Here is a 26,888-nt window from a genome sequence, read left to right on the forward strand (position 1 = left end):
TCAAAGGCACTGGCAAGGACTGGTGGGTATGTGCAGCATTTTGAAGATAAAAGCAATAAATTATATTTGGCCCATCTAATGCCGTACATTTTTAAGTAATGAATCCTCATCATCCCCTTTCAGATAAGCACATTTGGAAACGTGCATAGTACTCCCTGAAAGTGTTAAGTTGGACAAGGGAGCAATGGTTGCACTTACATGAAGAACCTGGCCTAACATCCTTCATGAGAAGCAAGAGTCCACACATAGAGCCATTAACTAATCAAAGACTTGCCTGTCTCTTCCCTATAGTAGTTCATCTTTTGCACATGCCACCGAGGTGTTGTCCGCTATTACAAAAAACAAACAAGCAAAAAAGATGCACTTTACTCGCTGCAACTGTTCTTTAAGGATGGACTTGAACCCAGTGCAGTCAGGCATTTCCCCACTCCCTTCCAAATATACTTGCTTTGGCATCAGAAATATTGGTTAAATTTCATGATATAATCACATACATACTGCCTGATCGCCTTTTTTTGCTTTAACGTTTGGTGAGAAGCAATGCTAACCACTGAAACAGACCCGTTAGTTCCTTGCTTCCAAAAGGAGAACTTTATAACACATTGAAATAAGCTCCTCTCCAATTAAAATACACAAGAATCTTGCAGAAATCAGCTGCCAGATTTATTAATCTACCTGAAAACAAAACAAAAAAATGGAATAAAACCAGAACTTTAAACAAGCCTTTTAGGTACAATTTCAAAAGGGTTAATCAGTTCAATGAAAGCCTTTCTTCTTTTGCTGGGAGATCATGTAATGTTGGGCTGCTTGCTTGTTTTGTTCAGTGAGTCACTACCATACACCGTGTATATATATATATATACATACACACACATATATATTCTCTTTAAATATTACACATTTGATGCAATGTTCTCTCTTTTTTTTTTTTTGAGACCCTCCCCCTCCCACCAATGCCCTGCTCCAGACAGGAAGTGCTCCACAATGACATTAATGGAATCAAAACAGATCAAAGGACTTTTAATCAAAATGTGTTTCCTTCAAATCTTATTTCAATGGAAGCCACAATGTTCAAAGTTCTGACTTTTCCCCTTCTTGGTGAAACTGCTACAGCTTCAGTGGTCTTGCTTTGATTTTTGGTTGATCATTGAAATTTTAAGTGCCATTGAGACCTATAAATTATTGACAGAACAAGATGGCATATTAAGGCATATATACACCCATAAAATATGTTGCCCTATAGGATTTAGGCGAATCAGATGCATGCCCAGAGAGTTCTTCTGCACCTTTGGTCTCTAGTAGTCACTGTTTTTTAATTTTGAATGAATTGCATACGAAATCATTTATAGTGTACTGGTTTCTTGATTGACATTGAGTGGAAAATTAAGCCACCACCAAGGGGTGTCTTTGAAATCACATCTATTACAATGATTGTTGTTTTATGTTTATGAGTTCATCTTTCCTTCCTCCCCTAGATTTGTTATAGAATTGGAAAGTGAGGCACTCCTGTGAAGTAATACTGTAGCTTTTTAAATTTCACTGGGCTCTTCAAATCCCATTTTTTACCCTCTTCAAACTCAGAAACGTTACGTTTCAGAAAAGGTGCTCATAAATATTTAAAACATATTTTTTTCTTTTTGTTTTACATGTAGAAGAATGTGTCTTGCTTTTTCAAGATTACCCCCTCTCAAAAATAAAATGATTTAAAACAAAACAAAAAACAAACCTCAAAACTTTAAATTGTCTTCCAAACATATCTGATCACATTTACATTTCGTGTCCAAAACAAGTTGGTTGATAACATCAGTGCCAGCACTACAACGTCATACAGCGACTTCATTGTGTTCTTTGACAGTTCGCATAAGTCTCCGTTCCACCGAAAGTTACAAAAGGTTCCGCAGAGCTTCCCTTAGCAAGCTGAAGCTTACTATTCATTTGTCGATGCGCATAAAAGCTGCTTATAGCACAGCTATGGCGTAAGCTATTTTCTAAGCAATAAATGGTTCAAGTCATCTATTTTGTCCTGAAATGCTATCTGTAGTTACAGCATTGCTTATAAATGGTCATAGTAAATTCAGCATCAAAGAGAATATTACAGAAAAAGACAGCAGCAGAAGCATTAGCGTTATCTAGTATTTATATATGTTATCAACATAACACAGCAGTAAAAGGTTTAAATGCATATTAATGGGTACCGTGTCTAAAAATTACTAAAGTACCTATTTAGTGTATTGGATATTTTTCTCAAGGAGTGCTTGCTGTGTCTAAACAGCATAATTAGATATGTGACTTAGTACAGTTAATTCCTATTGATTAAATAACTTATTTATGTTGCAAAGGAAATGGAAGGAAAGAAAATGTTTTTCCCCTGATCATGATCCTGCATTTAACGCTGACATGATAATGAGAAAAGCCCACCATATGTAATTAGTACTCTCAACTGGACTTTGAAAGGTCGAAAATAATAGAATGGACTGTATTTGCATAGCAAGGTGGCACTAGATCAACATGCTATGCTACGAGTTTGCAACTTGCAGTTTGAAGTCAGGAATTGTGCTCCTTGGACACCAGTAATGGTGTGTGCTCTGCCTAACAGCCAAGTAAATGGGCATCTTCTGTAAGGCAGGGAAAACAAAAATATAAAATGCAAACAGAATGACAAAAAGATGTTCAAATGTGTACATGAAAGGTGGGCAGTCTGTCATGTCTAGCTTCTACATTAAATCCTGCAATCTATGCTTTGATCCTCTTTATAGCAGAAAGACAATTAGGAATGACCGGAGACAAATGCCCAAGTGATGGTACTCTGATAATAATATCCAAACAGTTAATTTACACAATAAGAATTAACTGTACTATGGATACCCAGAGAAAATGTACAATATCTTATGCCGATATGAAACAAAACAGACGATATAGCTTCATTGTACTTAAAACCTGTATGTTCCCTTCCCAAACTTAAGTAAAAAGTAAACCCACCCTTTTCCTCCTGTTGCACAGAATAAATGTTTAGATTCCAACCCTCTCCTTTCAAATAAAGTGCGCTGTCCATGGCAGAACATAGGAGTAATGCAACAGGAAAAGCCCCTTTTAGTATACTATTTAAAAAACAAACTGAAGTGGATTCTGCTCTCCTCTGGATCTTGAGATATAGGAGAAGCACAGGGGAGGATGCCCCCTTTTCTGTCATTGCTATTAATACACATAGCCTTCATTATAGGGGTGGGTGTTACAGCAGCCGCCCTCCTGCATGTAGACCATGCTCTCGTCAAAGTGGGACAGTGGCACGGTATCCTCCTCGTTGATGTGCCGCTCCATGTCTGTCTTCAGCAAGGGGCGCTGGTTGTCTGGAAAGGCCATGGAGAAAAGCGCTTCGGGATCACAAACAAACTTGTAGACATATCTCTCTCCGGCAACCTTAACACAAGGTTAAAAAGGAGAAGGGAAGAAAAAAGAATAGTGTAAGTTTTAGCACTTTAACAACTTGTAGTTACAGATTTCTGAGGAATCTGCTTTCACTAGACAATGAAATAATGTGCCACGGGAGTTCTCGGGCACCAACACTGGGAGTGAAATCCTGGTCCCATTGCGGCTAGAGGGAGTTGTGCAAAAGCAGACTACATAAAACACTTTTTACCACAGTAGTACGATAAAACCACAAAGTTACGCACCATGTTGTGTCAACTAAAATATAGATAATCCATGATAGAACAGAACTGAATTTGGTTTGATATAAATCAAGTCATACTCAAGTTATCTCAAATATACACAGCACATGTTGGTAGAGCAGGGACTGCACGCAAACAAGGATGCCTTCATGTATTAAGCAGTAGTTCCTGCAAAGGCTAAGGCATTTGGATTTGTTTACTGAGTGAAAGCCTGTTGGCCTAAGACACTTGGGTCATCCCTTACTCTTTTCCAAAAGGCGTTGGGCGGGCCTCTGACTTCTATCTGCATAGCAATCAAATATGAGCAAAAATGCGCTAAATTTAACATCTTACTTGAAAACTGGGCTTTACCTCAATCCCTATCAAGTTTACAGAGCACTATTTAAAAATTCCTTTAGAATTTAAAATATATATTTCCCTTTAAAAATGTAATGTTGTTTTTGAAAGTGAACGGGAACATAATACTCATCCGTCTTTGCTTGGTTTGGAACAAAGTTTTAATTTAACAGAGACGCATATTGAGCATGGAAAACAGAACACTGTCTTAAGTCTGCAAGTACCCACTACAACTTAGGGCTTATCTTCCCTGGTTTTACCTCAAGTTAGTTGATTATCTGGGGTGATAAATATTTTTACCCTACAACAAACAAGCATCCATCCTTTATAAACATTGTTAAGTACTGTCCAAAAAAACTCTAGTGGAGGCATACCTGTGGCACTGTATGGAATTTGGGGGACACTTGAGGATATTATGAATAGCAATATTGTAAAATTGCAAGGAGTTATGACAGATATGCCACATAAGATATCTGCAAAAATGTTATAATTTGCCAGATATGATAATCTCATTTATGTGTTTGTATCACCCTTGTATTTTGGATTATAGATATGTATGCATGTCTGTATTTCAAAACTTGTGCTATGCTTCTGGGTGACACACCCCAGACAGTTTGGCAGCAGCACTGCCTAGCCTGCTTGATGGCCCATTAAGGACCATCAGCTATACAACTGACCCATTGAGAGAAGGCAAGGAATACACCTTATGACTCAGCAAGGTATGCACGGGCATGCGTATGGACAGAACTCTAAGGTTTTCAAGCCATGTGCTGGGCAGCTTGTGTTTGAAACAAAGGAGGCACAGGCCGCATGGCAAAAGACTATAAAAGGCAGCTGCTTCTTCTACATTTTGTCTTCAATCCTGCTTCTTACCTCTGGAGGAACTTTGCTACAAACTGAAGCTCTGAACAAAGGATCAAATGACCCATTCAAGCTGTGGATGTACTCCAGAGGGATTTTCAAGCCAGCAAACTCACCAATACTGCTTGGAACCTGATATATGGAATTTGGAATCTTTGCATGTATGTGACTGTTTTACTATTTAACATCTCTCTTCTTTTTCCTTTATAAAAAACCTTTAGTTTTAGACACTGAAGGATTGGCTAACAGTGTGGTATTTTGGGAAAGATCCAAACTTATACTGACCGGGTAACGTGGCTGACCCTTTGGGGTTAGAAGAACATTTTGTTTAGTGAACAGAGTTTTTTAAATAACTTCTCACTGTACAGGACTTAGGTGCTGATTGGGAGCCAGAGAACTGGAATGCAATAAGGGGGCTGTGTGATTTCTTTTCTTGCTTCTTGATAACCAGTGTAGGCAATCAGAAGCACAGTTTGTGACTGGCTGGGGAGTTTAACTTCAGTGTTACCCACCAGTCTTGGGAGTATCTGCTCTCCCTTTGGCAGCTTGCCCTGACCTTGGCATTTCCAGTGAGGGCTGCCCCAGGCACCACCTTAAAAGCACAATGCACATATGTGCAGTTAGGTAAGTGGCTAGCTAGCTACTTGCCATGAGGGCTTGTAAACTGTGCTAAGTGGACCAATAGCAGATGAGGAAGAAACTAATATGCTCCACTGGCTGAGCCATTAAAGTGCACAGTCTAAGCTAGGACTATACAAGCTTTGCTGGGAAAGCAAGTTTATAAATTGTTTGGGCCAACTGCCTTTTCTTCTCTTCCCCTGGAAAAAAAACAGAAACACCCAGAAAAGTAAATGCTAAAAGCTAGCACAAATTAATGGAGTGAGCTCAAAGGGTCAGAAGTCTGGAAATTCCAAAAGTGACGTTTGTTCAATTATGTTATCTTCTGCGCAACATGGCTAAGTAAAGTATCTTTACTTGTAAAATATGAAAGTTAGCTGTGGTTATTAATGGATACTGTAAAACAGACAGGATGTGCAATGCAAGCGAGTTAACACTGCTGCAGCAGCTTATGGGCCCACTCTGGGGAAGCAGGTGCTGAGCACCTCCTGTGAGGTGCTGAATTGAATTAACTGGAAGCTGAGGGCTCTCGACACTTCACAAGAGGCACTTATGGTCAGATATTTGAAGGTATTTAGGCACCTAAATATATAGAGAATCACCTACTGGGATTTTTAAAGATACCTATGCACAATCCTCAGTTACTTAGGCATCAAACTGCCATTGGAATCAATGGAAGTTAGATGGCTAAACACATCTGAGGATCTAGGCCAAAATTTAGGCACCTAAACACCTTTAAAAACCTGGACCTTAGTACTTTGCAGAATCAGTTCCTGACTTTGAAACTTCCCAACTTTGGAAAGCTTGATCTCACAAGCTTAAGGCTGAAATAACACAAGTGTTGTACTTTATAGTTGTAAAAGCACGCTCAGATCACTGGATTGCACAGTGCCAATTCCAGGTTTAAACTTATTAGTTGTGTGGATTCACAAAGTTAATGTGAATAATAGATAAGGAAGCAAGTAATGCAAGGAGATAATTAGAATCTCTGGTAACATCAAGGAACACAAGAGCCTGATTTGGCAGCTGCTGCAAGCAGGAAACTCCTATTGACTTCTGAGTTGAATGCCCGCAACAACTTCAAATACAATCTAGTCCACAGGAATATGGGAGTGGTTTGTCACTGGGACCACACCTATTGCATATCAGTTATTTTAAATATTAAAGTGTTTGTCAGTATGGTTTTTATATTACATTCCAGAATCCATTAAAAATCACTATCACTGTGATATCGAACCAATAATATTGTAACTATCGATGATTCTTCTACTTTGCAGTTACTAAAGAATCTATTTGCTGGACAGGTAATTTAGATCTGCAAAGCACTATCCATAGTGGATTCTGTACTTTGCCTCTCTCAGGTCCCACAGATGTCCCTTCACCTATTTTTTGGATGCTAGTTTTTGTCCTTGCATCATGATCAGAAAACATACGTACACACAATGACACATTAACACAGTGTAATAATTACGTGTACACACACACACACACACACACACATACTAGACACAGACCTATAGCATGTAAAATACAAAACTTCAGCATATGTCCAAAAGAGTGAAAAACCTGCTTGAGCAATGCAATTACCAGTGTTTCTTCTTATAGCATGATTTATGGATTAATGTGCAACATTCCAGTGAAATTTAATGCTGCATTAGCTGCTCACCTTTTGCATGATTCCCTTCTCATAATAATAGCGAAGTGAACGGCTAAGTTTATCATAGTTCATAGCTGGTCTATTTTTCTGAATCCCCCAGCGACGGGCCACCTGCCACAGAAATGGATTAGCAGTGATCTGTTAAATGCATTTAACAAGCAGACCTTAGAATCAGATTATTTTTTTATACAAAAACAGCCACTGCAGGTGGGAGGCATAAAAAAAATAGAAAAGGTTGGTGCGATATCTGAATTTCCTGTGTCCTAGTATGATTTTTAAACCATGCATGCAATCTTTTTACTATAACATGACAACAGGCCTCTTTATTTGTCAATATGGTGGCTTAATTAAAAAAAAATTAAAAGAAATAAAGATAAACACATTTAAAGAATGGGTAGACTGACGGTACGTCTAGACTTACCTCTGGGTTCGGCGGTAAGCAATCGATCTTCTGGGATCGATTTATCGCGTCTTGTGTAGACGCGATAAATTGATCCCAGAAGTGCTCGCCGTCGACACCGGTACTCCTGCTCCGCAAGAGGAGTATGCGGAGTCGACGGGGAAGCCTGCCTGCAACGTGTGGACCCGCGGTAAGTACCTTGTAGTTCGAACTAAGATACTTCGACTTCAGCTATGTTATTCACGTAGCTGAAGTTGCGTATCTTAGTTCGAACTGGGGGGTTAGTGTGGACCAGCCCTAAGCCTCCCAAAGACAAGAAGAAAACTCTTCTTTCATGCTACTTTGTAGATGAGCTGCCTGCTTTTCCTGTATCATTTTTGTTACTGTAGCACTGTATATCACACAAAACCTTTCCACTTCAGTTCAGGAAGTCATAGAGATTGCAGCTGTAATAGTCACAGTAGTGAGGCTATTAGAAGATACAAGATAAAAGAAAACCACCTTTCCCCATGTACATGCTACTATAGGTGAAGAGGGCAGAGAAACTAAAAAACCCTATTCTGATACTAGAGCTTGTTGGATAACCAGGTTGGCAAAAAAGACTGGATAGCAAACATAGGCAGCACCGATCACACCTTAGAACCTGCCTGTTTATTTATTTATTTTTAGATTAATTGCAGACAACTCATGGAAAACTATGAAAGTTACTCAATGGAGAGTTATATGTCTGCTGCTGTCATCTTTATTTTTTGTCTGTCTTTATGCCTCTTGTTTTATTACCAGATATACTTCCATGAAATCAGGCTTTTTCTTACTCATTCTGTACCTGAAGTCATAATCCACTGTTCGTGAAATCACAATTACTTGCTGGAATATTACTCTACATGAGGCATAAGCAGCAGGAGCTTGTGAACTCTAAAGGAAGTTGATGAAAATACATTTCATGGACCTGTTATGACATCCAATGAAATCAAAGGGAGTCTTTCCATTGACTTCTGTAGGTTTTGGATCAGGCCACAAAAGAAATAGAAATTAATGGTCATCTAACTTTCTTAACACCAATGCATACATGTAGTGTGCTGTAGGGCTTGAAAACTTTCACCGTCAAATCAACTGACACAGTTAAAAGAACCAATTTCCATGATGCAACACAGCCACTTTCAATGACCAGCTAAACTGGAGCTAGAATCTGTTGGCAGTTGAGTGTGAAGCTCATCCCAGTGTAGAGGGACACTTGAATGGAGCGGAGCCAGCATAGAAGCTCCTATGAATACCCCTCCTTACTGCTACTGTAGGGGCCATATCTGGAGGATGGAGGACATAGCTGTAACCTGCTGATCCTTGACTGCTCTAACTGCCCACTGTAGCGGTGGGAAGCTGGTATAATTGAGGGCCAAATGAAAACCATCTTAAATTATGCCTGGAAATAGCAGACCTAGATGAGTGTGAGTGTGTGTGTGAAAACAACCTTGCACCCTCTCCTGAGCTGCACTGTGTGCCTTAGCCGCAGCTGGGAGTGAGTCCTAATCCCCACCCACCTCCACATACCTCATCCCCATGTGTAGTATTCAACCAATCACATCACTTTGTGACTGCACTGATCAAAATATCAGCACAGGTATTTTACTGAGCTCGCACAACCAGATTTTCGGGCAGGGAAGATGTAGGCTGGTTCATACTCTAGCTAGTGAAAAGAAAGTTTATTTATAAAATAGCCTATTAATTATTCCTGTTCCTTTTGTTCCACACTTGATTTAAGGCCCCGTTCAGCAAATATTTATGCATGTGAGTAATGTCATAACCCTGACCAATCCTGATTTCAATGGAATTATGCATGTGTAGAAGCGTTTGCAGGATGGGCGCCTGAGCTGGTGGCACATGGGTGAGGATTTTCAAAGGCGTCTAACTCCTACTGAAATTGAATGTAAGCTTGGTGCCCATCTCCCTTAAGCTTGTTTGAAAATTCTAGCCATAGACTTTGGACCTCCCATGCTAAGGCCCGAGCCCTTTAAAGTTACCTTAGCATTCTTCAATTCGAAGATACAGGGTTAATAACCTTGCATTTCATAGACACACAGGGGCAGGGGAGCACATTTTCAAGACAGCTCAGCACCCAGTAGCTCCCACTATTTTCCATGTAACTCATCTGAAAATCTGGCCTCCAACTGTGGAGTGCTGAGTATTTTGAAATATGGCACTTAAGCTTCCATTTGTTTTAGTGATTGCCTGTGCATGATTAGTTGAATCAAGACACTTAAAATAATGTGCACCTATTCTAAACCTACCAGCACGTAGAGTACCTGTCCTCCCTATATTCCTTAAGTAAAGTTTCAGAAGGAGAGGAATGCATCTCTCCAGAAAAGGAATACAATTAATTTGTAGGATGCATAAATCTATTTTGAGATGTGTTGTCCTTCAAACAGCAAACTTCCACACCCACCTCTTCTGGCTCAATCAGTTTGAATTCCATGCCTCGGCCGGTCCAAGCAATGAAGTGAGAGTTTGATGGGTCATCAAGAAGGGCTACCAAAAACTGCCAGAGCTGAAGTGAGCCCCGCCGCTGATATGTGGGTCCCTCACGGTACATCCCTGGCTCTTGTTTGATGTCACCTACACACACACAAAATAATGTCAAATATTCATCAGTGATCAGTTAGTTAGATGAAATGCCAAACCAAAAAAAAAATCCTTATCACCTTACAAGCCTGCATATACTACCTTCCCTTCTTCTTGCTGATTATATATAATACACTCATACAGGTAATTTACTAGCAAATTAAGACAAAAAAGTAGAGTACCTAAACTCAGTCACGCTTCATGTCAGTCTTTGTTGTTTTTCATCTAACTCTGATATATGCAAATCTCACTTGCAAACAACATTTTGCAATACCCTATATCTGAAAGACCATGAACTGTTTCTGTAAACAATTCTGATGCCTGAAGAATTTCATTTGTATACAATACTTTGCACAACCCCCATTTTGAAAATGTAATGTATGCTTCATATAGCTGCAAAACCCTATTGACTAAAACTTCTTTTGCATGCAAATACTTCTAAGGGAAATTTGACAGAGCATTTGACTTGGACTTAAACAGCATTGGCTTTATGTATAGGCATGCAAATCCTGCAGATATGTGAGTTCCTCTGTGGCATATTGGACTTGCATAAAAGATGGTTCATTTTTAGCACGCTTTATAATTTACTCATACCTGCATATGAGATTAGCATTTCCCCTTAAAAAGCAGTAAGTTATTTTTGCTTAAATTTCAGACCCAGGGAAATCTATCAAATAAACAACATTTTGCTAACTGCTCTGCACAAATTGCTAATGAAACACTGTTACATCCATACTGTGTGTTTGCTTGTTTTTAAATTGTATGTCTACTGAACAGCTCAGGGAAACAACATTAGCTAAAAGGTCTGGGGATAGAACAGAGATTTTGTTTCTGCTAATGATGACAGCAATCCTCGGTCTACTTGTAAAACTCTATTCCCCATTTCACCACCAGAACAGCAACTTTTGCCAAGCAGCCTGACCTGTATGCAGCATTGTTGTAGCCGTGTCTGTTCCAGGATATTGGGAGAGACAAGGTGGGTGAAGTAATACCTTTTATTGGACCAACCCAGGCTTGTGAGTTCAATCCTTGAGGGGACCACTTAGAGATCTAGGGCAAAATCAGTACTTGGTCCTGCTAGTGAAGGCAGGGGGCTGGACTCAAGGACCTTTCAGGGTCCCTTCCAGTTCTAGAAGATAGGATATCTCCATATATTATTATTATTATTAGGTCTGGGAAAGGTACTAAAGGTGTCACAGCTAAATACAAGATGGAACACTTTAGCATAAGTAGTTAACACATATTCTAAGGGAACATTTAGGACACTGAATTTATGGTTTATTACAACAATCTGTAACCCACTAATCCCCCTTTTTGTTCTATGACTACAGTGGCATTAATGGGCCACTTCCTGTTGAATGGTCCCTTAGAATATGGGCTAACTAATTATGCCAAACTGTCTGTTTGATCTTGTATTTAGCTGTGACACTCTTAGTACCTTTCTCAGACCTGAAGAAGAGCTTTGTGTAGCTCAAAAGCTTTTCTCCCTCAGCAACAGAAATTGGTCCAATAAAAGATATTACCTCACCCACCTTGTCTGGCTAGTGATGGAAGTCAGGATTTTACATTAACCAAAAGCATAAGGATAGCCTCATTGCCATTATAGAAGGGCTCAATGTAGTCAAAAGAATAAGAGCATTACAAACAGAATACAGCCTTTTATAAAAAAAGAGAGAAAACTAAGGCAATAGTTGGCAAAAAAACAAATAAATCAACATCTGGCTCTTTGATTTATGTTAAATCCTGATCCTGCAACCACTTATTTTTCAAGGACAAGATTTTTCTTCTAACTATAGCTGCGTAACATGTAAACAGCAAGTGCAGTATTACCGAGGACCCGATTCTTAGTGTAAGCTGGCAGAGAGAGATCTATTGATTTCAACAGAAACAGCAGAGAATCTAGCCCCAAAACGTTAGGCACATTGCTGGATATATCCCACTTTTACCCTATGGGCCACATGCAATGGAGAGTCAATACCATTTTTAGAACAATGGGTGATTGTGCTCGTTTTCAATGCTCCCCCCACATTAGACGTACGTACAAACTCACAGATTCTTCTTACACCTGAGCCTGATCTTGTGAAGAGCACTGCACTGTCCACTTACAGCAGCTTCAAGTCAGCTGTTTCCCTTGGAAGAGCATACCTATTTCCAAAGATTTATTTTCTGAAGCAATCTGCTCCACACCTTTCGATTCTTATTTTTTTTAAATAAAACGTGCAGCTGTTCAGGAATGAAATAGATGGGTATTGCTCCTACAAATAATTTTAACTTTATGAAGTAAAGAAACAGAGGGCCCAATCCTGCTCCCAGTGATGTAAACAGGAATTTGTCACTGGTGCCCATGGAAGTAGGACCAGACACATAATGTTTCTTGTTTAGAAATAAAGATCTGAGTTGATGTGCTAAATAAAAACACAATTAGCTTATGTTCCATCACCCAGAGTACAAGGGTGACTGTGAGTAAAATCATTCCTTCTGTGAAAGCGTCAACCCCATGACAATACAGGGCTGGATTTAGCAATCATCAGAGCTTAGGTCTAACAGCATTCAGAATCCTCCATTTGCTTCTTGCTATTCCACATCAGCTCTGATATGCTGGTGGCACCTCAGTTTCAAAAGTATGTAATTCTCCAGGTTGATTTTAATTTGAGCCCTCCCATTCATAAGCAGATGCAACAGTGTGATAGACGTGCAAAGGTTTGATAACACGCACAAATGTCCTAGGGAAAATTTGGATCTCTCCAAACTCCGTTAAGCAAGGTTCAGAGAGCCTTTCACAGTCACTTATCAGAAGGACATCCACTCAATCCTGTTAAACAAGCAAAGGTGGATGTACAGAGACTAAGCCAAAGCAGCAACTACAATAGAACCTCAGAGTTCCGAACACCTCGGGAATGGAGGCTGTTCGTAACTCTGAAATGTTCGTAACTCTGAACAAAACGTTATGGTTGGTCTGTCAAAAGTTTACAACTGAACATTGACTTAATATAGCTTTGAAACTTTACTATGAAGAAGAAAAATGCTGCTTCCCCTTTATTTTTGCAGTACTTTACGTTTAACACAGTACCCTACTGTATTATTATTATTTTTTTTGGTCCCTGATGGTGTACTTCTGGTTCCAAAAGTGTGGTTGACTGGTCAGTTCATAACTCTGAGGTTCTCCTGTAAATCAATTAGCTGTTCAGTCTGCAAATCACTTACCCAAAGTTGCAGACTATCACATACTGGGCCTAATTATGCCTTTGGTTACAATGGTACAGAACAATAGTAAATCAGAGTTGCACCAGGTAATCCATATACTGAGTTGACTTTGGGCTATTTTATCTGACGTGACCCCATTACTCATCTTTGGAAAATGTTTGTTATAATGGCCAGTGCTATGAAAAGGTAATTCTTTTGGTACGAAACCCTTTCAACAATTACCAAGTAGCACAAGGTTTAATACAGACATCTCTCTAGAAAAAAAAAATACATCAAACCCTGAATTGCTCTGTTGCACTTATGTTCAATAATTCAATTCTTCATGGACAATGAGACACAACAGGCTGCATTAGTCATCAGTAAATCCAGAGGAGCTGCTTTCTGTTCTGCTTTGTTAATTACAGGATCAGCTTTCAATAAATCTCTAATAACAAGCTGTATGTGATCATCAGTGCAATGGAAATCCTCCTATTACTTCTCAGCACAGCCAGAACTGTGCTCCTCTAACATATCTCTGGATACAGAATCTCTCACTAGCAAAAATAGACTGACATCCTCTTGAAAAGGAGACTTTGGTTTCAAGAGGCAGAGGTCAGCTTTGGTTGGGTGCACAGCAAATGGTGTGTTAAGGAATCTTAAATTGGAATGTTACTGACCTTTTTGATCAACAACTCCCTTTCCAACTCCCCACACCAGGAAAAAAAAAGAACAGAAATATGGAATACATACCATCAAACTTCTCTGGAACAACACAAGTATCATCATAAAACTGTCTAGGTCCCTTTTCATACATACAACCTGTAAATTGAAGAGAAAAGTTTATTTGCTAGATGTATGAGTAATGAAGGGAGAAAACACATTGCATATTGTCTTAAAATATGTGTTAAAGCAGAAGACTGGGAAGCAAAATATCTGTCTTTTACTGGTAATTTCTTCTAGTTCTGGACTACTTCCATTAAATGTATAAAATGCCTTTACTGTGCGCTAACAAACTTCATTTTGACAAAGGCCCCAAAGATGCACCTACTGAAGTCAGAGGACTGCCACTTTTAAATGGGTGCAGGATCAGGCCCAAAGAGAACCCAAAGAGATTTTTAAAACAGCATTCCAAACTTTAACATGTTAGCTAGAGTCCTTAACATGTGATTGAGATTGTCAAACCAACAGACTGAGGAGCAGCATTTTAGCAGGATGGGCTCAGGGGGGCAAATTTATGAGAAGTGCCCATTCAATAGCTAGTGCCACTGGAAAGAATATTGAGTAAGTCCACATTTCAGCTGCTTGTATCCTATCTAACCTTTGGTACTAGTATAGGTTGCAATGATTTGGCACATCAAAAACACAGGGATAGAGCAGGCGGCAGCAGAGGATGGAGTTTTCTAAGCAGCACAATAATTCGTGTAATCTCCAAATTTCTCCACTAAAAAAATCCCAAAAGTTTCTCTTGTACAAAAGTGACATAAAAAATAGAAAACTTAACTTCTGTTCTATTTGGGTGAGCCAGGAAGCCTTCTTGCCTCATGTAAATGGAATGGCAGCTAGGCACTTCTGAAAGGAGAAGAAGACAACTCTAGTCAAAAGACTGTCTGGAATTGAAAGTGTGCAGGTTATCAATGAGACAGGCTACAGATAGAAGAGTAACAGAAAGGGACATAAGTCACAGCGAGGGGGAACCTGTCAACACATAGTTAGCATTTCAGAGCAGCATGCACAAAGCATGGCAAAAAAGAAAAGCATAATGTGTGGAACATTGATCTTGTCTAACACAGGCACTTGAACTCAAATTTTTATCATAATTAACCTTGTTAAAGGTCAACTCCCATGACAATCACACTTCAGTGTGATTACAGACCAAAATACACAAGTCAGAATTAATTTTCTAAACCCCACACTTCTGCATCTAGGTCTTTTGGTAACCAAACTGACATAGCAATGATTTTGAAATCAATAGCTCGCCAATCATAGCAGAGACTAATAAACCACAAAATATGGCATAATTACCACAGGGAATGCCTGGCTTCTGAGCCTGGGTTCCAAGTTCTGAAAGTTTAAAGGCATTTTCTCTAACTGTTAAGACACTTTAAAACACATGTAAGGAATTCAGTGGTATTGATTACCATTTTTTTACAGCATCGTGCACTTTTAAGGCAATACAAATGCATATAGAGTTTATCATTTCTACTATCTACGTTGCCAATGTTTCCTTAAGCATGGAAGAAGAATGAGAAAACCAAACAATACTAATTAATATGGTATGCTCTGTGCAGACACCCATCTTTGTCTTTTCCCCTCACCTGACTCTATCCCTAGTTATATCCCATGCAAACAAACCGGACCACAAATGGTTGCCCTTCTAGTCCATTTTTTTAACCTGCCTATTGAATACCAAAAGTCTTGCTTAAGAGAGTCTACTTGATCTTGTGATAAACCCCTACCCTAAGCCATGCAATCTTATAACACATGACTCTGGAAGAGATGCAAAGAGAGGTCAGGAGAAACGAACATTATTCTTCTAACATTGTCTACAACCCCTTTTCAGAACGCAATTCTAAATTTCACTGTTCACTGACTGGTGATGAGTATCAAGGGCTTGGTAGGATAAGAAAATGAGGTTTTACACTGAATTCCCACAGCAAGCACAGCACAGGATAGTAATAAGTTTCCTCTAAGTGTCTAAAAGCCCCGTCCCTCTTTTATTGCTTGTTTTCCCTATTAAGCATTCAGTACTTGTCTCCTTGGGCTCTAGTATTTCAAGCATCTTTTACAACTATTCTGAGTAATCACAGGAATCAGTGATTCAATGTTCAGACAGGTCAAGTGTAATTTTGTACACCAGAAGTCAAAGCTGCAAGCAGTGGTTCACAAGCAAAGAATCACTCAGGTTACCAAACAGATTAGATTTTAAGAGAACGGAAAAAGAATCTATGTAAAAGGAGGAAGCTTGAGAATTGAAACAGACGTTATTTTCTATTTTAGGTAAAAATTCACTAATATTGGCAACAAAACCTATTTGCAACTCATGATGCTGGCTCTTGCAAAATGATCTAACTGACAGCACAAGGGAGCTATGCATGTATCTATCAATACAGTTGTGTTTTTAGTGGTAATATCTCTTGTGCGTCAAAATCAATTATAATTAACATCTGGAGACTTTTTTTTTTTAAGACAACTCTTGTTTTTACCAACATTGTTTAAATGCAACGGAACCCTAAGATTAAATACTCCATAGAGGACTAAAAATATAGTAGAGAAGAATCTATTCCTCATAAAGTAACTAAAGTCTTGTTATTCTAAAGTGCTATCAGTTAATTTATGACTATCAGAGTGGGTCAGACTCTAATCAAATTGTAGAAACATTTCCAAAGTGATTATTCAATCAAATGACTAACATGGTTAATTAGGAGCCATAAACATTGCTCTGAAGTTCATCAAAGTAATGACTTGCCCAGAAAAATTACTCCTAATTAAATTGCCTGCTGCTTTCATTTCAACCTTATCTAATAAAAACTCCAACCAATGAAATTTAACATTGCAGTTTTAAATTGTACTAAATGCTTAACTAAGACCCAGAAGTATTTTAACTAGCTAAGCGGAGTTACTTCAAAAGCAAACATTTTAGAGCAGAAATTGCAAAGCAATTGTGTATTTTCTTCTTGTTAAATTATGGTCTCAAGAAGATAAACGCAATAGCGCAAAGGCATGGAGCTACTTTCAGGGCACACTGCAAGTAGTTGAGGTGAACTGATTGTATCACCTTCAGATCTTTTAGCGGCTTACAGATATTAAATAAATATGCCTGGCTTTTGGATATGGAACCCACATGTGGCACATTCTTAGCTCATATTATAAAGTTCTATCACCTTACGAAGGGCAGAGTCCAGTGAAAAAGTAAGGATGCATAAGGAGTGCTATTAATCTGGAACACTCTGAGGTCATGCTGGTCTCCCTGAACCCTAAGAGCAATAGAGCAATCGTCTTAAAATAGTGAAACTAGCCTTATTTCGTATTGTCCTGACACCATTACCCCCTCCGCCCCCCAGTAAGTGTTATTTTAAAATATATAATCTTGAGACTGCAGCAACACCTGCTCTTCGGGGAATGCCAAGGAGGAACTTGATGAACTATGCTGTGCCTTCATCAAGAAGTACAAAGTAAGAACCCAATCTTCCTCCCACTGAAAACAGGGAAATCAACTACTAACTCCAGTGCGAGCACGGTCAGGTCCTAACTGAGCAGCTCATACTGGATTCTGTACTCAAATAGGGAATAAGATTAGACCCTTCTTGTTTAGCACACTTTCATATTAATATACTGCAACCTGAGGGACTGTCACAGACACAAAAGGAGTGACTCAGCGTTCTTGAAGTCCACTTCTCAGACCATGACTCTGACTGAGATGAGGAGAGCAAGGGCTACTTGCCCCCAATACTCCCTGTTGTGAAGAAGTAGGTAGAGTGGGACGCATTCTAGCTCCACCCTCTCCCACAGAGTAATTGTCCTGCTGCACAGGGGAAAGTCAGGTTTGCCATGAGAAAGGGTGAAGTAACTTCTTCCTCCCTCAGAGCAAGGGAGAAGAAGAGGAGGAACTGGGAATTCGAATCACAATTCATTCTCAGGTCTCCTCCTGGCACAGTGCAGCTCCACAGCACCCTAAAAAAATAAATAAATAAAACTAAATTAATGGAGATATCCTATCTCCTAGAACTGGAAGGGACCTTGAAAAGTCATTGAATCCAGCCCCCTGCCTTCACTAGGCAGGACCAAGTACTCATTTTGCCCCAGATCCTTAAGTGGCCCCCTCAAGGATTGAACTCACAATCCTGGGTTTAGCAGGCCAATCCTCAAACCACTGAGCTATCCCTTCCCCGAGGGCAGGCTGCAAAATTGCAATCTAGCCCTGAATGATTTAGTACCTATCCCAGAATAAATGGATTTCTGGGACAAAACGATAGTTCTATTAGAAACCTGAAGTTCTAGCTTTCCTGGAAGAAATACTCTGCCACTGAGCTCCATTGCTCTAAAAGGGGCAAAGCTTCTGGTTCACATCTCTTTACAACCCATAGCAGATAAGGGCCTGGTGACAACGATAACACAGCAGGGATTAAATTCTGTACAAAAAACACAAAGCAAGGAAGCACCGATGTGATTCTGCCCCCAGTGGCAGTCACTTATATTGAGCCTGCAAACAAGTCTCTCACTTTGATCAATAGACCCCATCCACAGACAAAACCTGTTTTCTTCCTTAAAGTCAGAAAATAAAATGATAGTATTGGCACTGGGACCATGCTCTTGTCTTCCTGTTTACTTTCCTAGTTCTTCTCTCACTTACCCTCTGGGACTGGATAGGATACTATTATAAGAATGGAAGCTAATCACTAAAACTTCAAGGGGTTTGGCTAGAGAAACAGCCAATCGTTTAACTTGACCTGACAGCATTTCCTTCTGAACTGTTCTTTTGGTCCTTAAAATAAATATAAATCCATCAGCCCCTCAAAAGAAGGGCTATGATGTAGGTCAAATCCCAAACTTTCATGACTGTGGCTCAAATCCGTAGCTGTATTTGGTTTCACAAGTAGACACACACATTCTGTCCCTCTGCTCTGCCTGCTGTTGTTATAAGTGGGCAAGACAGAAAAAAATCAGTAGAATTTTTTCACCTTTTCTTTTCTAGGCTCAAGAGCCCATTTTAGTTTTTAAAGAAAATGTTAAATTTAGGACAGGTTATATTTTAGGACTCCCAACCTCAAAGGCGTCTCATTTTAATAAAATAATAATGTATATGCACATAGTATTTATCATCTGTGAACCAGGAGCACTTCAAATTTAAATTAATATACTGCCTATGCACCAGGGTCATTACATCTATCACTAAAATGCAGCCAGCTCCAGGATGGAAAGTAACATCTGTTTAATACAGCAACTTAACCCCAACAGTTTAGAGTGTGAGGCGAAGAAGAATACAGTAATCAGCTGAAACCACAAGGGGAATTTTTAGGTAGGCAGCAGGATGGATTTGATTTAAATCATGATTTAAAGCACGATTTAAATCACTAGTCAGGAAGACTCGATTTAATCATGGATTTCTACATACAAGTGCATTCTTGTTGGTTGTTAGAACCTTAATACATATTCTTCACAACTCAGAGATAGACATAGGTTTCATTTTTAGAAGGTACACACTATACATTTTTAAACAGTGATTTATTCTGAAAAAAACCTTTTCAGATTTGTTTTACAGCTATATCAGAAAATGAATGAGTGTTTGGTTATCTCATTTACCAAAGATAATTGAAGTAGATATTTATGAAGTCATTGGGAGGTGAGCTACACCTCTACCCTATATAACATGAATTCGGATATAACGCGGTAAAGCAGCGCTCGGGGGGGGGGGGGGGCTGCGCACTCCGGCGGATCAAAGCAAGTTCAATATAACGCGGTTTCACCTATAACGCAGTAAGATTTTTTTGGCTCCCGAGGACAGCGTTATATCGGTGTAGAGGTGTATCTCCGATTCAACAGGTTAATCATTAATATTTGGAGGATTTTCTTGCTATGCTGTATTAGGAGGAGAACATCACCAGACAGACATTTAAATTGTTTTATTTAACTAAAACAACAACGTTAAGTATTCTGGATTTTTTTCTTCAACAGCAAACATATAATATTTTAACAAAACAAGCATATGTCCCTCGCTTCCCACATTTATCTCAAGACTTCTTCTCCTTGTCCAGATCTATTGCGCCCCCCAACAAACTTTTATTGATTGAACTTTTTGAAACCTTGTACTTTTAGAGAGAGGTAAGGGATTGACCCTGTGTACACAAATTTGCAGAGGGACAATAGAGTTGAGGTCTGTTATTTCTCACCTCTCTATATTATTTATTTATTTTAAAACATTTTTGCTGTTAACAAACATATTACCTTTGGAGACATAGGTTGAGAACTGCAAAACTAAGCATCTCTGATGGTATCTTCTAGACTGAACACTGAGTCCCATTGGGTAGATAGAAAGATTAACCTAAATAATCTATAAGAACATAAGAATGACCATACTGGGTCAGACCAAAGGTCCATCCAGCCCAGTATCCTGTCTACCAACAGTGGCCAATGCCAGGTGCCCCAGAGGGAGTGAACCTAACAGGTAATGATCAAGTGATCTCTCTCCTGCCATCCATCTCCACCCTCTGACAAACAGAGGCTAAGGACAGCATTCCTTACCCACCCTGGCTAATAGCCATCAATGGACTTAACCTCCATGAATTTATCTAGTTCTCTTTTAAACCCTGTTATAGTCCTAGCCTTCACAACCTCCTCAGGCAAGGAGTTCCACAGGTTGACTGTGCGCTGTGTGAAGAAGAATTTCCTTTTATTTGTTTTAAACCTGCTGCCCATTAATTTCATTTAGTGGCCCCTAGTTCTTATATTATGGGAACAAGTAAATAACTTTTCCTTATTCACTTTCTCCACACCACTCATGATTTTATATATCTCTATCATGTCCCCCCCTTAGTCTCCTCTTTTCCAAGCTGAAAAGTCCTAGCCTCTTTAATCTATACAGAAGCTTGTGGAACCCCATAAGATTGGGTCCCTAATCCATGAACTATTGGAACTCATTTACAAAACTTTTCATAAACATTACATGAATATATTGTCTCATACTATAGAATTAAAATTTATAATCCCTATGCCATGATGAGAGATCTTTGAGCTATAATGTAATTAAAACTATCTTTAGATAGGTTTTTTCCTCAAAAAGCATTTTATCAAAAAAATCAGATTTTTTATATTTAAAAAAAAAATTATTGCTTTTTATCCACCCTGGTAGGCAGAACGCAATGATTCCAGCTGCAATACAGCTAGATCACCTCTTGCTTTTTGGGACCTTCACATACCACAAATGTGTAGGGCTTCGGTGTTACATCTCATCAGATGGACAGCACTTCCACAATGCTGTTTAAGGGACAGATTTTGCAAACAGATATACACCTGTGGACCCCTACTCCTGCTGCCCAGCAGTAAAGATCCTTGCACACAGATCTGTTGGAGGATCAGTCGCTAACACCATAATGTGGGATTTGGTACAGTCTTGAATGGGGCCAGGATTCAACCCAAAATGTAGACATGTTGCAGTTCAGACAAATGCCTAATGTTCTTTCTAAAATCTTAATTTAAAACGACATAGATTGCTTTCATCTGACAATTCTACTACAGCACTTCAACCCAATATTGTTTGGCTTGGGCAAAAATATTGCACAAGAGAACAAAGTAATTTTGTTAAATGAGAGCCTCTGTATTTTAGTAGCATTGTTATATATCAAATAAGTAGTGTAATTTGCTCCACCAAAAAAAAAAAAATCTAATCTCAGAATTTATGGTGACTCACTCATTTAGTTTTCTGGAAAATGAAGACACACCAAGTGGAAAACATAATGAATAATTTTTTCATTCTTCATTAGACAGGTGGTAACAGCGGAGTAAGCTCTTCCTCCCTGCCCCAGTCTGTAGCTTGTCTGTCCAGGGATCTCACTTATATCCTGATCCTGCAAACACCTGCGCAGAACCCCATAACATTCAATGGGACTACTCTCATGCATAAAGCTAAGCACACAGGCAAGTGTTTGCAGGGTGCCACCATGGTGCTATGAATAAGAGCAGTGGTAGCAAGACTTAAATCTGCATGCAGAGCTCACAGGATCCTGTTTGAGGAAGGCTCAAAGAAAGGCTCATTTCCCAAGGCTCTACATTTGAATTATTCATTATTTTCCACCTGCATCCCAGTATTACAGAAACACTCTTATGACACACACAAAAATCTTCCTAAAAGGTAACCATGGCAAGATTAATTCTTACCTATAACACCTAACATAAACCTATCAGCTAGAATCAGATTTAGGCCAAGCAGTTTATATCTAAGCGAAAATAGTTAAAAAAACAAACTCTAAATAAACATCTTCCTTTCCCCTCTGAAATGCACCAACTTTGGTTTCTATAGTGAAATGGGGCTTCAGTATGACAACATCATGACATCTGGTCTCTGAAAATATATTTTTAAGACAACAGTCTGGGCAACATGTAACTTTATACCTAAGAACAGAAAACAAAGGCTCCGATATTAAAATCAGAAATTAAATTCCATATAGATCTGGTCTTTGAAGGATATTTTAAAAGCAGATATTCATTTCCATCACTTTCATTAACTTTAAAATTTGTTTTGAGTTTAAGCCTAACTTTCCCTTTAAATTCAACAAAAAAGCAAAACGGACTTTTTCTCTACTTCCTTCCTTTTTTTTTTTTTTTTTGTGAGCTTACTGCAAAAAATGTCTGTGTTGCTTTTTCTCCCCCGCCTGGTTCCCTGCCTGTAAAATCTAAGTTGGACAAACACTGCATGGCTGAAGTGACATATTTGAATGGAATTCAGACCAACCAGTTCCTGTTTATGTTTCTGATTTGAGAATGTAGGCTTCTCATTCACTATACATTAGAAACACACCAAGGCCATAAATGGTGTCAAGTTACATGCAGGCAGGGCCAATGAGCATTAATCATTACTTCAAGTCAACTGGCAAAAGCAGCAGCTGATGGAACACTACACTCTTTAGTTCTATATAAATGGACATTCCAGGGTTAGTTTTTTTTCCCCCTTCAGCATCCATTTTATGAATGAAACTTCAGGCTGTACAGAGTCCATTCATATAAAAGCTGCGCTCACAGGGTTCAGCCCCTAGGGATCAATCGGTCTTGGGTAAGGCTGATGTGATTGGTTTAAGACAGGCTTCAGCCTTCCATTACTGATTTAAAATGCAGCTTGTGTCCATCTGACCTGCGTTAATGCACAAAGAGTAAATCCAGACTGTACTCTCAATTCTCAAATCAAATCATTAGCCAGTGCCACTTACTGTAACTGTAGATTTAGAGGATATTTATCCATTTCTTTGAAAAACAGCAGCCAGAGGACAACTTTTTAGTTTTTTGTTGCTGCTTTGAAATGAAAAAATACACAATAGATATTTTGCTGTACACAGGAGAGAAATATGTTGCTGAGATTTTCTTTATAAAATAAGGTAAGAGTAGGAATAGCTTGTAAGATTAGGTCCTAGCTTTTTAAGGACAGAAATAGCAAATATTTAGAGGAAAATAGCTATCCAGAAATCAAGTGAGACAGTAAATCTGCTGCTTTAACAACGACCTCCCAACAAGTCCAAGTATTTCCTGCACCTCACTTAGGTCATCACATTGTTTTCCACTGTTGTACACATCCGACTGAGGATATGTGCACTCGTTGTTTTAGGGGCAAGTTCTACACCGAGCATTTAAGCAAGAGAATGAAATCCAAGCTCATTTACTTAAGCAACGCAGCGAAGACAAGCTCCTGAAGCAAGAGTGTCAGGTATTTTAACCATGCTCATCTATTCCAGGAAGACTCTGGGGAAAAAAGAAGCAATGCTGGAAAATATATAGGGTGAAATACTGGGTGGCAAAACTCCAATGGGGCCAGCGTTTCACCCGTAGCCATGATAGTGAACTGAAAATTATATATGTTGTTGCATAACAGTATGGTGATAAAAAGGACGTAATTTTGAGCTGCACATTCAGAAGCACTAGGAAAGCGTTAGTTCCACTTTATGGAACACTGGTGAGACTATGCAGAAAATACAGCACAGAGTTGCGAGCAGCATAACAACAGAAGGAGGGAAATCACATCAAATTTGAGGAAAAGCAGGATTAAGAGCTAGCGGATTTATAAAGCAAGATTTCAACAACTAGACACACAGACAGACAAGGAGAATACATGCAAACTTCCTACAAAGATTTAGAGGTGGTATGTTAATACCAAGGAATTGTTTAGTACGATTCAAGGAGGTATAACTTGGAGCAATGGAATGAAATTGATCAAAGGAAAATTTAAGCCCATTATTAAGAAATATTTATTAACTGTGAAGTCTGTTAGAGTACGGAATAATCTTCTAAGGGAATAAAAACAACAACAGGAGTAGTAATAATATTTAACACTTATATACTTAGGCTTGGCAGAATTCAATTTTTATTTTTTTATAATTTTGATGGATAGTATCAATATTTATTTTTAAACATTTTCCCTGATTTTTATCAAATTAATTGTTCACAGTGGTGGGAAAATATGAAGGTGAGGTGTGGCAATGGAGATGGGGAGGGGGGGCAGACAATTATTATTTCTACCCCGAATAAGTAAAAAAAAAAAAAACTAGGCAAATAAAATAAGTCTCCAACAAATACATTTTAAAATAGTTTTGCTTCAAAATTTAATTCAGCCTCTCTACCAGTGTGGCACAGCAGGCCTCCAAATTTAAACAATGTCACCAGCCCTCTCCCCTCCCCCAGTGATGGCCACAAATGCTGAACAAAGCATGGGAAGGAATCTTTTTAGTTTCACTCACATTGACCTAAGTCTTTTAAAAATGACAATGACACTTAAATACTATTTTGGGGGGGGGGGGGGCAGGGGGAGGGAGAATGGGTCGGGGGGAAGTCTAAAACGTTTTATTTTGTTCCCGTTCTATCTTTAAACACACACATATAACATTGTAACATGGCACAAAAAACTAAGTTAAAAGAACATTAAGGCTGTAAAGTCAAGCACTCAAAAAGTTAGGACATGTCAGAATTAAGGCTGCCCCTTCTGCCCTGCTACCTGCACCCTGTCCCTATCCCACTCCTATCTCTGACCAACCACTGGATCTTTGTCTCAATCCCATTCTCCTCACCCAGCCAGTCCCAGCCTCCAATCCTCAAACTTCTAATGCCAGGCCCATTCCCTCCCTTCCCCGGACACTCATCCAATCCGTCACTCTCCCCTACAATGGCTTCCAGTCCCCCGCAACCCATAACCCCACTTCCTGTCCCCATTGGCTCCCAGTCTCAATCTCCCTCTCCGGGATACTCATTCAATCTCTGCCTCTCTATGGCTCCTTGTCCCAGTTCTTTGCCCAACCAGTCCCAGTTCTCCCCCTACAGTCTCATCAGATCTGTCTCCCGTACTCCTCTCACCTCTTTGCCTCAACCCATTGGTTCTCAGTCCCCATCTCTTTGCTCAGCCAGTCCCAGTCTCCCTCAGGCTTCCAGACCCAGTCACTGCCCCTGACTAGGACATCTAGTCCCAGGCCCCTTGCCCACCCAATCCATCCCCACTCCACATCCCAGTCCCCGTCTCTTACTGCTTCCCTATCCCAATCATCTCCCTGTCCTATCCTCCCCCCACCAACGTCACACACACTTTGCAGGTCCAGCTCCTATCCCCTCTGTGTATGAATCAGACAGCTTCATTCTGGGCCCAAAGGAGTCATTGAGAGCACATGAGAGATAGGTTCCCTGCTCTCAGTTCCAGTACTTGGACCCAACCTGGCCAACAGCAGCCAAGAGCTGCAAGTGTAGGGAAAGCTTCCCAGCTGCTGCTGCATGCCCAGTGCTAACAAAAGCTTTGGGGAATTTAGGCGCTAAAATCTAAGACGTCTCCATTGAGATATAAACTGTGATTTCTCAAAAGCTTATAACTTGGCCGACTCTGGGCATATTTTCACATGGATGGCAAAGGCACATCTGTGACTCAAAGGCCACCCCATCAAACAAACTCCCTGCTCCACAGCATGGAAGCACTAGAGCTTTTCAAATAAAAGTTTGCCAGATTTTCTTAACGTGGCCAAAACAATGTATTTTTCACTAGCTTTCTCTCTCAGAAATGGTGGAACTGTTTTAGCTGAAAATTTCAGCTGTTTTAGCTGAAACATTCAGCCTGAGGAAGACACCCAGTATTGAAAATTGCAACCCAAACAGTTAATGTTTGGCAAAGCTATGAAGAAATAAAAACACTGTCTTATAAGGGTAAGTGACAGGCAACCTGAATAATAATACATTTTGTATGGCATCAGCATAGCAAGCAGCATGACAGAATGAACAGTGCTGATACTTATTTGTTTTCTTTGAATAATTCACTGGTTGTAGAAGGTGAAACTTATATTATTCTGGAATTGTAAAAGGAGTCATTTTAAAAGCAGATATTTAATATTGCACACATACATAGGCACAATTGCGGTCATATTCAGTGTACCTCCTGGTATACCACTTAGGCCGTGCTGTTGTCATATTTCATAAGATAAGAATAGGGTCAGGCCCTGATGGAAACTACCTAGAAAAAATTAGGCCAAGATTTTCAAAAATGGACATCGGCTGCTAGACTCCTCCATCTATACTTATCTACATGCTTGGTTTTAAAAAGTTACACGCACATAGAAGAACCATTGAGGTGCCCATATATATATATACAGCGTCTAAAGCACATTGGGGCAGAGTCTCCGGAGATGTAAATTGTCGTAGCAAAATTGTCATAGCTTCTTTGACTTCAACGGAGCCGTGATAATTTATACCAGATAAGGGTCTTACCCTCTGAGTTAAAAGGTGCTGTATAAAATGTACAATATTATATACATCCATTAAGTGACAGCCAGAAGATTTAGACTTAATTTTCTGTTGCAATTCAACATATATGAGAAACTGT

At 39.4% G+C, this 26,888-nt stretch overlaps 1 protein-coding gene across 6 annotated transcripts in view; it reads right to left on the bottom strand.

Annotated features, from left to right (window-relative positions):
- Positions 1-641: 641 nt before the first annotated feature.
- ETV1 (ETS variant transcription factor 1) overlaps positions 642-26,888 on the bottom strand; it is a 75,197-nt gene continuing 48,950 nt past the window's right edge. For all 6 annotated transcript variants that reach the window (XM_042856652.2, XM_042856657.2, XM_042856654.2 and 3 more), the window contains 5 exons: positions 14,840-14,908; positions 14,090-14,158; positions 9,981-10,150; positions 7,150-7,251; positions 642-3,417 (listed from right to left, as the gene is read on the bottom strand). In XM_042856652.2, the coding sequence (XP_042712586.1) occupies positions 3,196-3,417; positions 7,150-7,251; positions 9,981-10,150; positions 14,090-14,158; positions 14,840-14,908 (632 nt within the window). In that variant the 3' untranslated portion in view covers positions 642-3,195. The remainder of the gene's footprint in view (positions 3,418-7,149; positions 7,252-9,980; positions 10,151-14,089; positions 14,159-14,839; positions 14,909-26,888) is intronic.

The sequence above is a fragment of the Chrysemys picta genome, chromosome 2, assembly GCF_011386835.1.
Source record: "Chrysemys picta bellii isolate R12L10 chromosome 2, ASM1138683v2, whole genome shotgun sequence".
NCBI lineage: Eukaryota > Metazoa > Chordata > Testudines > Emydidae > Chrysemys > Chrysemys picta.